The following is a 16,548-nucleotide window of genomic DNA, read 5'->3' as shown; positions in this document are numbered from 1 at the left end:
CCATAATTTGATCTTTTGATCAGATGTCACCAGCCTTTCGTATGGGATTTTAGCCATTCATCCAAGCACTAGTTTGAGGTACAAATTTGCAGGATGCTCCTACACACTTTGTGGACCTCTTGAACTCCATTCATCTGAAGAAGTGGGTTGTGCCCACAAAAGCTCATGTTACCATCTACATTTTTTGTTAGTTTCTAATGTGCTGCAAGACTATCCCTTGTTTTTTTTTAAGTTTTTCCAGTTACAGACTAACTTGGCTACCCCTCTGAAATTTTGCACAATTGGGGGGGGGGGCAGAAAAAGGATGGGTTGGAGACTAATTATCAAGGATCTTCAGGATCTCCTAAATCTAACCATTTCCAAAACTCATCCCCTTAGTGTGCCTTGCATATAAATCCTTCCCCCTCAGAGACAAGAAAGTCCTTTGAGGTCATCTGCTCTTTCAGACAGCAGCCAAGAAAATCATTTAAAAGAGTGTGTGACAGGACCCAGCACAGGCAGCAAGAAGCACCCAAGGGTGGGCTGCATCCCCTAGAATCAAATATGATTTGGGGGGCACTGCTGGCAGCCCAGAGGTCCCCTAGGCAGCCCGGCCTTAGGCTGAGCAAAAGGGAGAAGGAGAAGCAAAAGCTAGAGCAAGACACAAGGAGCCACAATGCCCACACCTCAGCGCCCAGGAGCCACGTGCCCTGGCCAGCACACGAGGCTATGGGAGGCGCCCAGGCTTGATGCGGTGACACCGCCCACCCGCCTCACGTGCCTCGCGCAGAGCGATTGGCCCTGCAGCAGCCCCACCCTGCGTCCCCATGCGCGGCTAGCCACGCCCCCGTCACGTAGCCAGCTGGTCCCGCGACTCCTCCCAACGAGCTCCGCGGCTCGTTCTAAAGCCGCGCACGTGCGCTTTGTTTTGGGCAGAGCCGTTGGGGGCGGGGGTGAGGAGTGCGCGGGGGGTGGAAGAGCTGACGACGCGCATGTGCGAAGGAGAGACCACGCCCCGGGAGGTTGGGGGGAGAGAGGGGGGGGAGAGCTGCGCGCGCGTGCGTAGAAGGGCCAAGTGCGTGGCCGTTCCAAGCCAGTTACCGCTGCGGCGCCTTCTTGGGTCTGGGGGGGGGGAGGAGGGTTTGTAGCGGCGGCCGCTGCTGGGAGTCGCCCCCCGCCCCTCGTACCAGGCGTCCTGAGGCGCCCCCGCCACGCTCCAGCCGCAGGCGTGGGAGGAGGAGGAGGAGGCCGCGGCTCCCAAAATGTCGCAGACAGCCATGTCCGAGACCTACGGTAGGGGCCGGGCCGCGGCTCTGCGCGCGGGGGCCCGGGCGGGGCGAGCGGCGGGAGGGGTCCGGGCGGGAGGGGGACTCTGTGGAGGCGAGTGTGGCTCAAGAGGCATCGACTCCCCGGGCCCGCCTGTGCGGGCAGGAGCTGCCTCTTCGCCGGCGGGCTGCTGAGCTGCACGCTCATCGCTGGGGTGAGACCCGCAGCCTTGTGCCTTGCCCGGCGCTGCCCCCACCTGGAGTCGTGTGTCTAGTTCGCCCCCCCCCCCCCATAGAAAGGGTGTGGACGCAGTGGAGAGGGTCCAGCGGAGGGCAACCAAAATGATGAGGGGGCTGGAGCACATGACCTACGAGGGGCGGCTGAGGGATTTGGGTTTGTTTAGTCTGCAGAAGAGAAGTGAGGGGGGATTTGATAGCAGCCTTCAACTTCCTCAAGGGAGGTTCCAGAGAGGGTGGAGAGAGGCTGTTCACAGTAGGGAGACAGGGCAGAACAAGGAGCAATGGCCTCAAGTTACAGTGGGGTAGGTCTAGGTTGGACATTAGGAAAAACTATTTCACTAGGAGGCCGGTGATGCACAGGAATGGGTTACCTAGGGAGGTGATAGAATCTGCATCCCTAGAGGTGTTTCAAGTCTCAGCTGGACAAAGCCCTGGCTGGGTTGATTTAGTTGGGATTGGTCCTGCTTTGGTTAGAGGGCTGGACTTGATGACCTCCTGAGCTCTCTTCCCGCCCTGTGATTCTAAGCCTGGCCTAGTCTGGCAGATCCCCTCAGGTCATCAACTGCAGCAGGCCTCTGCCCTTCGCCAGACTCTTACGTTTGTACTTCAGGTGTTTTTGCATCATCTGCGTCTTCAGCTTCCCGGATTTTGCCTGGTCCTTCCCTTTGATGCTCAGTGCAGGCCGCCTAAACTTAGAACGCCTTGTTTAATACATGCATTTGATGAAGTGGGTCTTTGGCCATGAAAGCTTATGCTCCGACCCATCTGTTAGTCTATAAGGTGCCACAGGACTCCTTGTCGCTTTTTGTTTAATACTGATATCGCTGTTGAGAGTTGATGAGCTATTTGGCTTGGGGAAGTTCAAGCCATGAATCTTAAGAAGAAACTTCCGTTTCCTTGAATTTTAAATGGCTTCAGAAGGAATATTGGCATTTCATTGGCTTAGCAGGAGTTGATGTATAATTTGATGGCAATGCTCAGAGGTTTTAATTAGTATTAGAGCAGGGCTGGGAAAAATTAGGCTCAGGGGCCAGATCCCGCCCACCAAGCCAGCCTGCTGGGACCCTCAGTTATACAGCAGCTATGGTTTAAAGCACAGTCTATGCATCTCTTTGCTACGGAGGGAGGGAGAGACTTCATGTGATCTCCCCATCGACAGCCCAATCCTCAGTTCTTGTTGGCTGGAGACAACCAGAGATTGGCCTGGGGGATGGGTGCAGTGCATGCCTCTTCCCTGCTCAGGAAGCTGAGGTGGAGGGAACAGCCTGCAGTTTAAAGTGATCTGGGGCTGCAGCAGGTAGCCCAGCCTACCTTGGAGATGCTGCAAGGCTGCTGGATGGGAGACACTTAAGTAAATGCCTCTCAGCCAGAGCCTGCCTCTAGCACCCCAGTCCCTCCTGCACCCCAACTCTCTCCCCCAGGTGGTATCCAAACCATCTGCTTTCTTCTCCTCTCCCCCCCCCCCCCCCACGCCCCAGGTCACAATTCCCTCCAAGAACCTGTACCCCCCCCCCCACACACACACACACCTTCCCCAGGCCAGACTCCTCTTCTGCACCCAGACATTCTCACAGACCCTGAACCCCACTCCCCTACCCCAAGTCACCACCCAAACCCTCCTCAATCTGAACCCCTTTTCCCCTTCTCTCGGGTCACAATTCTCTCCCAGACTTTACACCCCCTCCTAGTTCCCTCTCCCAGGCCAGAATCCTCTCTTGCACCCATACTCCCTCCCTTACCCTACACCCAACCCCCCTGACTGAGGTCACAACCCCCTCCTTTGCCCAAACTCCCTCTCAGAAATCACTCCATCTCCTGCACCCAAGTCCCTTACCCTATATACCCTTCCACACCCAACCTTCATTCTAGACCCCGCAGCTGCTCTACAGAAAAGTGTGGCCCTTGACCACTTTCCAAAACCTTGGCGTGGCCCCCCCCCCAAAAAAAATATTATTGCCCACTCTATCATAGTCTTGTGCTAGAGCATGTGTTTATAGTTCAAGTTTGTATGGAGCCTATCTCCAAAAAGCTTAAAATCAAAGATAATGTATGCAAGTCTAGCAAACCATAGGAGGGAATGGAGAAAAAGGACACGGTAAAAGTGATAGCTTGGCTACCTAAGTATATGTTAGAGAGGCCCAGTTAAGCTAATCGTTACCAATTGCTACCACATGGTCCCCACTCCACACTACAACTGAGGGTGGTAGGGCTCTTCTCCCATCCTAGAGAGGTGAGAGCACAGTTCATGGATGTATTTGTAGTTACCCTTACAATGATGTAAGGAGGGGATCCTCAACTTACAGGACAAATATCTGAATTAGGGATACTAAATCCTGTTTAAAAAGTTAACCAGTTAACTGGCATCCTGCAGGTGAGGAGCTTGGCTGGGCTGGAGCAGGCGTCAGGACGCAAGCAAATGTCTGCTCCAGCCCAAGCCTGCTGTGGACAGAAGGCTGCTCCAGCCCAGCCAGAGCTCTGGTTAACCACTACTGGGTAATAGTGGTATTAGAGTGTAACTGGTTAACCATTTATCCGTTAAGCTGATGCTCATTGGTTAATTGTCATGGTTATACAACTAACTTCTGGGGAAGTAGCTTTGCTGCTGCAGGGCCAGCAGAGGCTGATGAGCCCCACTCCAAGGGAGGCTTCACTACAATGTGGGACCATGTAACTGATGAAAATCTCAGCAGTTATGTGGTTACCTATTTAGCAAACTTAATGTCACTAAGACAGCACTCTAGGAAAAGCTTCAGGGAGTAGCCAAGTTAGTCTGTAACTGGAAAATATCTTTCATCCCATATGAAAATCAGTATGGTGTCATTTGAACAGTTTCATTTAGGAATTCCGATCAGGGCATTCACAGCTAATACTTGCTTTTGGTATCTTGTTTACGTATATTGATGCCCGTCTCTCTGTCAGTTACTAGTTTACAAACTAAGCATGGCCGTGTCTTAAGTCTTCTGTGCAAAGTACACTAATTCTAGCTAGGCTGAGAGAAATTATTTGCAATGGAATGCTTCTTGCAAGCATGTAATAGACTTTCTAGACTGGTATAATATAAAAGAAATAATTGACTAGAAATGGAATTGAGAGCATTAGCTTTCACAGGTACTTTTGGCAGCCAATAAAACACATGGTATTTGTTTTGGTGTCTTATGAATTTTTGTGGCTGTGGTACTTACTTTGGAACTCTCCACTTGTCACAAATTAGTCTATAGGATATAGCAGTGTTTTTCAAACTGTGGGTTGCAACCCCAGGGCGGTCACGAGCATCTTGGGGAGGGGGGGGGGGGGTTGCAGCTGGATTCAGTTTTTTACTTGCAACCCCTCTCTCCCGGGCTGCAAAGAGTGGCGGGGCGGCGGAAGGTAGCCGCTGGCAAGCCATGCACCGTGGCTTGGGCCACGGGACTCCAGGAGCACAGCTCGCCTGCAGCAAGAAGCTAGACAGCGGGAGAGTGAGGCAGAGGCCAGCACAGGAGCGGACGTGCGAGGAGCAGGCTGGGGCACGGTTGCTGGGCGACTGAACGCTTACCCGGCTGGGATAGGGCGGGGTCACTCAGGCATTGGGCTGGGGGATTGGGTTGGGGCAGAGGACCCAGAGGTAAATAAGAGCATGTGGGGGTCAGAGGAGGAGGCAGAGGGGATATGGGAGAGGAGAGGAGGAACCAAAGGGACATGGAGCAGAAAAGGGGCACCGAGGAGAAAAAGATGGGGGGGGGGGGAGCCTGCATGGGGGAAGTGCGTTGAGGACCACAAACGCTGTGAAGGAACCCCAGGAGGGCAAGGAGTCTGGTGAGAAGGGGGGAGGAAGTAACCCAGGGCAGTGAGGGTGGGGAAGGTGACACACATTCATCTAGCATTTTAGGGGGTCATGATATCACACAGTTTGTGATCCCCTGGGATATAGGTTTTCCTTATTTAAAAAAAAAAAGAGAAAGGAACTTAAAATGTTTTTCTGAGCATGTAGATGTCTTTCTAATAGTATGAAATACAGTAATTCCTCACTTAACACATGCCCGCTTAGCATGTTTTCATGATAGCACGATTTTTTTAAGTAACATTTTTAAACAACATGACACCATCCCTGCAATAATGCTATTTCCTCTAGGACCGGCTGGTGGCCAGCAGCTGCTCAAGGCTTCCCCTGCCGCCCTGCAGAGCTGTGGAGGTTTGCCACTCGCAACACCGTTCCCTGGTGACCCCCTCTGGCCGGACGCAAGGCATCTGTCCAGAGGGGATCCGCGAGTGGCAAACCTCCGCTGCTTTGTAAGGAGGCAGAGGAAGCCCCATGCAGCTGCTGGCAACAGGCCATCTGGGGAAACCCAGCTGCCGGTTGCAAGCCTCCTTCCCTTTCCTTCTCCAGAGCCAAACACATCCCCTCCTTGCTATAACCCAGTCCCCTTTCTCCCCCAACCTTATGTCCTAACAAGTGCAGGCTGGAGCTGCTAGCTCATGTGCACTTGAAACACAACCCCCACCTTTTCTGTTATTTTCAATGGGAAAATTGACCCTGCATAACACGTTTTCACTTAGCACGATCATTTTCTGAAATGTATCTACCATGTTAAATGAGGAGTTACTGTACCATTTTTGAGAAGTAAGGTGGGTGAGGTAATATCTCTTATTGGTCCAACTACTGTTGGAAAGAGACAAACTGTTGAGACCCACACAACTTTTTTTTGTTTGAAAACTTGTCTTGTCAATTGAAATGGGTCTTACTGCAAGCTCCTTGTCTCATATCCTTGTACTGATACCTCTAGACTTAACACTGCATACAACAACTAAAACCATCACCAATGATATATTTAAACAGATGGCCAGCTAACTTGTCTGTCTACTGATTCCAAACTAGTTCCTATGCTTTGAAGTTTCAAAAGTTTTGTTTCCTATCTAGCAATCAGAACCTTCAGATTCTCATTACCTTTTGAATTGCAGGTTGTGCAAAGATCTATGATGCAGAAAAATGAAAATATGGGGAATAGCATATAATGTGATTTCACTATTAAAACAGCACAAAGCTTACTGTACTGACTGTTTTCTTATTAAATTCAGTTTTCAATTTTAAATGAAGCTACTGCAGGATTGTTTCACCAGTACCACAGAAAAGTGCCATTTTGCAGACTCTGAAATCTAGCTTACCATGGTGTATGCAAGGCCTCAGTTTGATCCTGCTTCAGGTGAAATCTTCTTCCTTATGCTGCATTTTGGTCATAACTCAGAAGTATGTGGGAGGCCGCCCCATGTATACTTCTACTGGATTCACTATTGCAAAGAGCCAGGTCCATGGAAAGTGCCTATATTTCAAAACACACACCCCTGATTGTGTTTTGCAGGTTAAAAGTACAGGAGAAATAACATTTTTTGTTTCTGTATATTCAGTAAGGTTCATGTTGCATCATCATAGCTGGAACAATTGTGCTTCTGAACCTTTGAAATGTTAAACTAATGTCACCAATATTATATTTGAGCACTTCTGTAATATAGCACGTGTTCTATACAGCATAAGAAAAGACTGTCCTAGCCTTTACAATAGGGGTGGGCAATTTTTTACTGTGGGCCGCTTCCAGAATTTTTGAAGTGGCCCACGCATGCCGTGGAAGGGGGCAGAGTCAGGATGCTTCCATGATTCCCCATCCACAGACTGGGGATTGGTCTGGGGATGGAGGAGCATGTGAAGTCTTTGCCCCTGCCCGGTGCCTGTGTCCCTGGTGGTGGGAGGAGATTTTGCTTGCTGCCCCCTACCTTCACATCAAGCAGGGCCTGGGAGCAGGGGGAGCATGCAAAGTCCACCTCTGCCCTGCAAGGGAGCGTTGGACTTAAGCAGCAGCTGGCAGTTGACTGAGTGCTGAGCCCCTTGCAGGGTGGGAGGAGACTTTGCATGCTCCCCCAGGCCAGCAGGGCTTACAGGAAGGGGAGCATGCAAAGTCTCCTCCCATCCTACCCCTGTCCTGCAAGGGGCAGGGCAGGAGGAGATATCACACACTTTCCCCTGCCCTTTGGCCTTGATTGGCCTGGGCACAAGGGGAGCTCACTCCCTGCCCTCCGGTTTGTGGCACTTAGTCAACCGTCAATGTTGATTCTAAGCACCCCATGCTCCCCCATCCCTAGGCCCTGATTGGCCTGGGGGCAGGGGAGCAGCAGGACCTCCACGGGCTGGATCAGTTCACTTGGTGGGCCGAATTCGGCCCACACAGGCCCTTTTGCCCACTTCTGCTCTACAGAGTACCCATGCTAATTTAACCACGATGTCCCATGATATCTGGAAACATTCAGAACCGGTCTCCATTACAAATACTTACCAAAACAGATGTGCTGGTAAAGCTATTTTGGATTCCCTTAGTGGAGACTCATACCAGCAAAAGGAAGTCTTGTAGGTATAGCTAATCCAATTCTCAGAATGACATAAGGTAACTAGCGAAGGAGTTATTTTTGTAATAGTGACATCTCTCTGCCAGCCAAATGGCCTGTGTACATGAACCCTGCCCCACTACACCCCCCACATCTGACAGGCATAGCTTTTCAACACAACATTGCAGTGTAGAAGTAATCCCACATTTTTCAGATTGGTTCTTGGACTCTAACAACAGCAAATTAATTATATTGGGATGTTCTCTTCCAGCTAACTTTGCTGCTGATAGCATTTTGAAAAAAGGAAGGTAGCTGTTTTGCTAAGGAGGTGGTGTTAGTTCGTCTCACAGTCAGAGTAGTTCTAGTAACCTTAATGATTCATGTGTAGGTAACATATCCAGATGAACTTGAAATTAGGGATGTCAATGAGTAGTCGACTAGATGATTAATCGATAAGCCTATGTTTATTGGTTAATCTTGTTGACTACTCGCATCCCTTCCCCTCCTCCCCACTGCAACTGTGCTGGGGGGGGGGAGAGCTGGCTTAAAAGCTGGGTTTCCTCCCCAGCACTGGCTCTGTGGTGGGCTTCTCTGCCCCTCCCCTCCACACACACACACCCTGTGAAGCAGCCTCTGTCTGCAATGGGTAGCAGCCCCTCTCTGTGGGTGGGGCTCCAAGCTCCCTGCAGACAGCAGCTGCTGTGCATCTCCCATACATCTCACAGAGGCAGCAGTGCAGGGAGGCAGGAGCTGGCTTAAAAGTTGGCTCCCTGCAAGCACCGACACCACCTCTTCCGCCCTCCCACAGTGAGTAAACATGTAACTGCTGAAATTTTTCATCAGATACACATTTATACAAACACTCTTTAACATCTCTAGTCCCTAGTAATGTTTAAAAAACATGATTGAAATCATAGAATACTAGGACTAGAAGGGACCTTGAAAGGTCATCGAGTCCAGTCCCCTGCCCTCATGGCAGGACCAAATACCGGCTAGACCATCCCTAATAGACATTTATCTAACCTACTCTTAAATATTTCCAGAGAGAGTTTCCACAACCTCCCTGAGCAATTTATTACAGTGTTTGACTACCCTGACAGTTAGGAACTTTTTCGTAATGTCCAACTTAAATCTCCCTTGATGCAGTTTAATCCCATTGCTTCTTGTTCTATCTTCAGAGGCCAAGATGAACAAGGTTTCTCCCTCCTCCTTATGACACCCTTTTAGATACTTGAAAACTGCTATCATGTCTCCCCTCAATCTTCTCTTTTCTAAACTAAACAAACCCAGTTCTTTCAGCCTTCCTTCTCTAGACCTTTAATCATTCTTGTTGCTCTTCTCTGGACCCTCTCCAATTTCTCCACATCTTTCTTGAAATGTGGTGCCCAGAACTGGAGACAATACTCCAACTGAGGCCTAACCAGTGCAGAGTAGAGCGGAAGAATGCCTTCTCATGTCTTGCTCACAATACACCTGTTAATGCATCTTAAAATCATATTTGCTTTTTTTGCAACAGCATCACACTGCTGACTCATATTCAGCTTGTATTCCACTATAACCCCTAGATCCCTGTCTTCCATACTCCTTCCTAGACAGTCGCTTCCCATTCTGTATGTGTGAAACTGATTGTTCCTCACTAAGTGGAGCACTTTGCATTTGTCTTTATTAAACTTCATCCTGTTTACCTCAGACCATTTCTCCAATTTGTCCAGATCATTTTGAATTATGACCCTATTCTCCAGAGCAGTCGCAACCCCTCCCAGCTTGGTATCGTCTGCAAACTTAATAATCGTACTTTCTATGCCAATATCTAAATCGTTGAGGAAGATATTGAACAGAGCCGGTCCCAAAACAGATCTCTGCGGAACCCCACTTCCTATACCTTTCCAGCAGGATTGTGAACCGTTAACTACTCTCTGAGTACGGTTATCCAGCCAGTTATGCACCCACCTTATAGTAGCCCCGTCTAAGTTGTATGTGCCTAGTTTATTGATAAGAATATCATGCGAGACCGTATCAAACGCCTTACTAAAGACTAGGTATACCACATCCACTGCTTCTCCCTTATCCACAAGACTAGTTATTCTATCAAAGAAAGCTATTAGATTGGTGTGACATGATTTGTTCTTTACAAATCCATGCTGGCTGTTCCCTATCACCTTGCCACCTTCCAAGTGTTTCAGATGATACCCTTAATTACTTGGTCCATTATCTTCCCTGGCACAGAAGTTAAACTAACTTTTCTGGGTTGTTCTTATTTCCCTTTTTATAAATGGACACTATATTTGCCCTTTTCCAGTCTTCTGGAATCTCTCCTGTCTCCTATGATTTTCCAAAGATGGTAGCTAGAGGCTCAGATACCTCCTCTATCCTTGAGTATTCTAAGATGCATTTCATCAGGCCCTGGTGACTTGCAGGCATCTAACTTTTCTAGGTGATTTTTAACTTGTTCTTTTTTTATTTTTATCTTCTAAACCTACCCCCTTCCCATTAGCATTCACTGTTAGGCATTCCTTCAGACTTCTCGGAGAAGACTGAAACAAGTGTCATTAAGCATCTCTGCCATTTCCAAGTTTCCTATTACTATTTCTCCTTTCTCACTTACCAGTGGGCCTACCCTGTCCTTGGTCTTCCTCTTGCTTCTAATGTATTTATAGAAAGTCGTCTTGTTTCCCTTTATTTCCGTGGCTAGTTTGAGCTTATTTTGTGCTTTTGCCTTTCTAATCTTGCCCCTGCATTCCTGTGCTGTTCGCCTAAATTTATCCTTTGTAATTTGTCCTACTTTCCATTTTTTATATGACTCCTTTTTTATTTTTAGATCATGCAAGATCTCATGGTTAAGCCAAGGCGGTCTTTTGCCGTATTTTCCATCTTTCTGACGCAGTGGAATAGCTTCCTTTTGGGCCCTTAACAATGTCCCTTTGAAAAACTGCCAACTCCCCTCAGTTTTTTTTCCCCTCAGTCTTGATTCCCATCGGACCTTACCTATTAGCTCTCTGAGCTTACCAAAATCCACCTTCCTGAAATCCATTGTCTCTATTTTGCTGTTCTCCCTTCTACTGTTTCTTAGAATTATGAACTCTATGGTTTCATGATCACTTTCACCCAAGCTGCCTTCCACTTTCAAATTCTCAACCAGTTCCTTCCTATTTGTTAGGATCAAATCTAAAACAGCTTCCCCCGGTAGCTTTTTCAACCTTCTGAAATAAAAAGTTGTCTCCAATGCAGTCCAAGAACTTATTGGATAGTCTGTGCCCCGCTGTGTTAGTTTCCCAACATATATCCGGATAATTGAAGTGCCCCATCACCACCAAATCTTGGGCTTTGAAGGATTTTGTTAGTTGTTTAAAAAAAAAAAAAAAAGCCTCATCCACTTCTTCCACCTGGGTTGGTGGCCTGTAGTAGACTCCTAGCATGACATCACCCTTGTTTTTAACCCCTTTTAGCCTAACCCAGAGACTCTCAACACTTCCGTCTCCTATGTCCATCTCCACCTCACTCCAAGTGTTCATTTTTAATATATAAAGCAACACCTCCTCCCTTTTTTCCCTGTATATCCTTCCGGAGCAAGCTGTACCCTTCCATGCAAACTTTCCAATCGTGTGTATTATCCCACCAAGTTTCTGTGATGCCAACAATGTCATAATTGTACTTATTAGCACTTCCAGTTTTTCCTGCTTATTACCCATACTTCTCACTTGTGTATATAGGCATCTAAAATAGGGTATGTCTACACTACAGCGCTAGTTCGAACTAACTTAGTTCGAATTAGTTAATTCGAACTAAGCTAGTTCGAACTAACGCATCTAGAACTAAAAACTAGTTCGAACTAGCAAGTCCACATTGAGTGGACTCTGAACAGGGCTTAAGGATGGCCGGAAGCAGTGCCGGCAGGGCATAAAAGGAGGACTTGGAGCATGGAGATACTGTCTCAGGCTAGCCGAGGGCTGCGCTTAAAGGGTCCCGACCCCCACCCCGGACACACAGTTCTAAGGGGTGCCCCGCTTCCACACTGGGCACATCACAGCACTCGGCCATCAGCCCGGCTTCACTTGCCGCAGGCTGCCATCTGGGGAGAGGGAGTAATTGGGGGGCTGCAGGAGAGCTTCCACCCCCAGAAGCCCGCAGAGCCAGCCCAGTCCTCCCCATCGGGGGCTCGTACCCCATTCCTCCCTCACCTCCTTCCACTTACCCTTCCCTAGCCCCCCTTCTTATTGATGTACAAAATAAAGATAACGTTTCTTCCAACATTGACTCTGTCTTTATTGAAAAAAACTGGGGGAGACTGGGAAAAGGAGGTGGGAGAGGGGAAGAGAAAGGCTGGGAGAGGGGAGGGCAACTAACATGATCAGGGGTTGGGAACAGGTCCCAGATGAAGAAAGGCTACAGAGACTGGGACTGTTCAGCTTAGAAAAGAGGAGACGGAGGGGGGACAGGATAGAGGTCTCTAAAAGCAGGGGTTGGGTGGAGAGGGTGCATTCAGAAAAGTTCTTCCTGAGTTCCCATAAAGAAGGACTAGAGGACACCAAAGGAAAGGAATGGGTAGCAGGCTTCAAACTAGTAAGAGAAAGTTGTTCTTGACAAAGCAAATAGTTAACCTGTGGAACTCCTTGCTGCAGGAGGCTGTGAAGGCTACAACTAGAACAGAGTTTAAAGGGAAGTGAGATCAAGTCATGGAGGTTGGGTCCATGGAGTCCTATTAGCCAGAGGGTAGGAGTGGTGTCCCTGCCCAAAGTTTGTGGAAGGCTGGAGAGGGATGGCACGAGACAAATGGCTTGGTCATTGTCTTCGGTCCATCCCCTCCAGGGTCCCTAGGGTTGGCCGCTGTTGGCAGACAGGCTACTGGGCTAGATGGACCTTTGGTCTGACCCAAGACGGCCATTGTAAGCTCAGGGCTCAGTGTCGGGGGTCTCAGTGGACCCCCTTGATTTTCATGCACACCTGCTCCTGGGTGGCCAGGCTGGCAGCTCTCCTGCCCTAGACGGCCACTTTCCTGTGCCTAGTGCGGAGATCGTGGACGAGGTCCACGATGTCCGCACTAGCCCAGGAAGGTGCCCGCCTCTTGCGGTCCAGGGCAAGCTCCCGGGAGCTGCCAGCCTGGTCCCGGCAAGAGGGGGTGGGCTGGGGGGCATCGGGTGGGTGGCTCTGTGCCGTGCCAGGTGCAGGGTCTGCTAGCTGGGTGCTGGCAGGCTTGCACCTGGCACGGGCACCGTAGCCATCCCGTGCCCCTTTAAGGGGTCCGGGGCCGGGAGGGGGGCATAGAGTTTCCCTGGTGTTGGCCAGAGTGGCCACCAGGGAAACCTGGGGAGGGCTAGCCTCCCACTAGTTCGAACTAAAGGGCTACACAGCCCTTAGTTCGAACTAGCTAGTTCGAACTAGGCGTTAGTCCTCGTAAAATGAGGTTTTCCTAGTTCGAACTAAGCGCTCCGCTAGTTCGATTCAAATTCGAACTAGCGGAGCGCTAGTGTAGCACCTATTAAAGTTAGTTCGAACTAACGTCCGTTAGTTCGAACTAACTTTGTAGTGTAGACATACCCATACTGATTTGACCTTGCCTCCAAGTTTTGCTCTGACCCTCTTTCTCTCTGCTATTATAGTCCACGCTCCCTCCAATTTCCGTCCCATCTCCCAGGTCTCCAAGTTCTCCACTTTCCTGTGGGCTTTGCTCTCCTGTCCCTATCGAACCTAGTTTAAAGCCCTCCTCACTAGGTTAGCCAGTCTGTGTCCAAATGGGGTCTTCCCCCTCCTTGAAAGGTGAATGCAATCTCTGCCCAGCAGTCCTTCCTGGAATAGCATCCCATGGTCGAGGAAGCCAAAGCCCTCCTGGTGACACCATTCTCTCACTCAGGCATTCACCTCCAGGATGCACCTGTCTCTGCCCGGGCCTCTACCTTCAACAGGAAGGATTGAAGAGAATACCACCTGCGCTCCAGACTCCTTCACCCGTACTCCCAGAGCCCTGTAGTCACTCTTGATCTGCTCAGGGTCACACCTCACAGTATTATTTGTGCCCACATGGATGAGTAGCATGGGGTAGTAGTCAGAGGGCCGGATAATCCTCGACAATGCCTCCGTAACATCTCTGATACGGGCAGACATCATACGTCCCGAGATGAAATGTCAGGAGGACAGATGGGTGCCTCCGTCCCCCTCAGAAGAGAGTCTCTGACCACCACTACCCTATGTTTCTTAATGTAGTGGTGGGAGCAGATCTCCCAGCCTTGGGTGTACGAGGCTTCTCCTCCTCCGTTGTAGGGGGTGATTCCTTATCTCCTATATAAAGAAGAGCATAACGGTTTCCTAGTACAGTAAAACTCCTTTGGTCTGGCATCCAATGCTCCGGCACTCCTGATGGTCCGGCACCATCAGGAACCTGGAAGTGCTCTGGCTGCCAGACAGTTGGAGCTGCTCTGCTCCGGCTTCCCCGACTCAGCCGCTGCTGAAACTGACCAGCAGCTGAATCGGGAAAGCTGGGGGTGCTGCGGGTTGGTCCCGTAGTGCTGCCCCTCGGGACTGCGGGACCAACCCGGCAGCACCCCGGCTGTCCTGTTCCAGGCGTCCCCAAGTCAGATGCTGCTGAAACTGATCAGTGGCTGACTTCAGGAAGCCCGGGGCAGAGCTGCTCTGCCATGGGCTTCCTGGAGTCAGCTGCTGATCAGTTTTGGCAGCAGCTGACTTGGGGACACCTGGGGCAGAGAAGCTGAGGTGCTGCCGGGTTGGTCCGGTAGCGCCGCCCTTCGGCACTGCGAGACCAACCCGGCAGCACCCCAGCTGCTCTTGGGGACGCCTGGGACAGAGCAGCTGGGGTGCTGCCGGGTTGGTCTCGCAGTGCCGAAGGGCGGCGCTACCGGACCAACCTGGCTGCACCCCGGCTGCTCTGCCCCAGGCGTCCCCAAGTCAGCTGTTGCTGAAACTGACCAGCAGCAGCTGAATCGGGGACGCCTGGAGCAGAGCTGGACTATTGGAAGGGGGGGCTATCTGATAATCTGTCACTCTCTGGGTCCTAAAGGTGCCGGATTATCGGAAGATTACTGTACTGTTTTTAAGAACTGAGTTTTTCTTAATTTATCATTGTAGGTGACGTTATTATACTAGAAACTTATTTATTCCCTACAAATTGGCTTATATATTTGGTTAAATGCATCTTACTTGAATTCAGCCGTTTTATTTGTGCTGTTTATGCCACAGTGTTTTCTGGACTCTAACAATCATTTTGTGAAACAGTACATCTGGAATTGAATATACATTTAGTCCAGCATGCTAGTGAATTTCTTGTTAGTTACAAATCACAATGCTTCATTTTCTCTTGACTGTCTTAAAATTGGCTTTTTCTGTGTTCTCTGGATGTAAGAACTAGTGAAGCTGATCAGTTTTCATTTGTTTAAAATAAATCCTCTCTTGTGCTGTGGGGTGTGAAAATGTTACTAATTCTAAGTAATATCACTTCTGCATTTAATGATAAGAACTAATTCCCAGATCTTTGAGTATATGACTTTCGTTCTGACTTTAAAAAAAGTCCTCACATGTAAGAACTGTGTTGTAATGTCCAAGCAACTTAAAATGACTCCATCCCCTATTTATTTTGGAACTGGACTTTTAATAACTCCATACATCTGAAGAAGTGGGTTATACCCAAGAAATCTAATGATTCCATCTACATGTTTTGTTAGTCTGTAACTGGAAAAAACTTTAAAAAATTGAATAGTTTAGCAGCACCTTAAAGACTAACTCGGCTAACCCTTGGAAGCTTTTCAAAATAGTGTTAGGGCTCTCATTGAGAGAAATGAGGATTCCGGAAAAACAAGAACATAGCTTTGTGGAATACTAAAAGGCCACCTACCTTTGGTGTTGGTTTGTTTTCTCCCTGCCTCCCCGCCCTTCTTCGCAACGGCCCTCTTAATCCAGCTCTTCTGCTTTTTAACGTATCTATCCTTGTAGCTCCATAAACAGTGCTCTAGCTTTAACTCCTTTATAGATACTCTTTTCCTTACGTTTATGGCCGTTTTTCTAAGTTTCCTATCTATTCTTCCTCTTTAGAATAACAGCTGTTGGCTGACTGAAGACTTTTCTCCTTACCATTACTTTTTCTGTTTACAATACAAAAAGTGGATCCTAAAGCAGTAGTAAATGTCTCATAGTTGGTTCTTTCAGTGTTCATATTTGTCTTTTTTTTTTTTTTTTATTATTCAGATTTCCTGTTTAAATTCTTAGTTATTGGAAATGCTGGAACGGGCAAGTCCTGTTTACTTCATCAGTTTATTGAGAAGAAATGTAAGTAATTTATATCTGGTCATAGTGATGTCTGTTTCACCGTATGGTAGTTTTAAAGCTCAGTCCACACTGGCACCTACTTTTTCCTACTAGCAACATTTCTTTAACCAGTGCAGATAATGTTTTGTCTGAGAATTGTGTTCAGAACCATGTTCTAAAACTGCGCTGTAGTCTACAGCAGGAGATAATCTATGCTCTAATGCACAGTAATTTATGTTCACACTGTCCAAGTAAGCCATACTAGGGCATGCTAGTAGTGAGCATTTAAGCAAAGTAAAGCTACCAAGTTTCTGATGCCAGAATGGACTGCGCTAACACTTGTTAATACAATAGACAGATGTACACTCATTTATGTTCAGTGGCAAAAAATTGCTTTAATACAGAGTTAAAGTTGCTTGTTGGCATGTCATTCCTGTGCAGAATATTGAGTTCTGAAAACCAGCAA

At 48.6% G+C, this 16,548-nt stretch overlaps 1 protein-coding gene across 2 annotated transcripts in view; it reads left to right on the top strand.

Moving 5' to 3' along the window:
* The first annotated feature begins 1,006 nt into the window (after positions 1 to 1,006).
* The window catches only part of RAB4A (RAB4A, member RAS oncogene family), a 40,692-nt gene continuing 25,150 nt past the window's right edge, over positions 1,007 to 16,548 (top strand). The window contains exons 1-2 of one of the 2 annotated variants that reach the window (XM_075924732.1): positions 1,007 to 1,272; positions 16,023 to 16,103. In XM_075924732.1, the coding sequence (XP_075780847.1) occupies positions 16,102 to 16,103 (2 nt within the window). In that variant the 5' untranslated portion in view covers positions 1,007 to 1,272; positions 16,023 to 16,101. The remainder of the gene's footprint in view (positions 1,273 to 16,022; positions 16,104 to 16,548) is intronic. The other variant, XM_075924731.1, reaches the window with a different exon arrangement.

This window comes from Pelodiscus sinensis, chromosome 3 (assembly GCF_049634645.1).
Source record: "Pelodiscus sinensis isolate JC-2024 chromosome 3, ASM4963464v1, whole genome shotgun sequence".
NCBI classification, from domain to species: domain Eukaryota; kingdom Metazoa; phylum Chordata; order Testudines; family Trionychidae; genus Pelodiscus; species Pelodiscus sinensis.
This window is presented reverse-complemented; position numbering and strand designations above follow the sequence as displayed.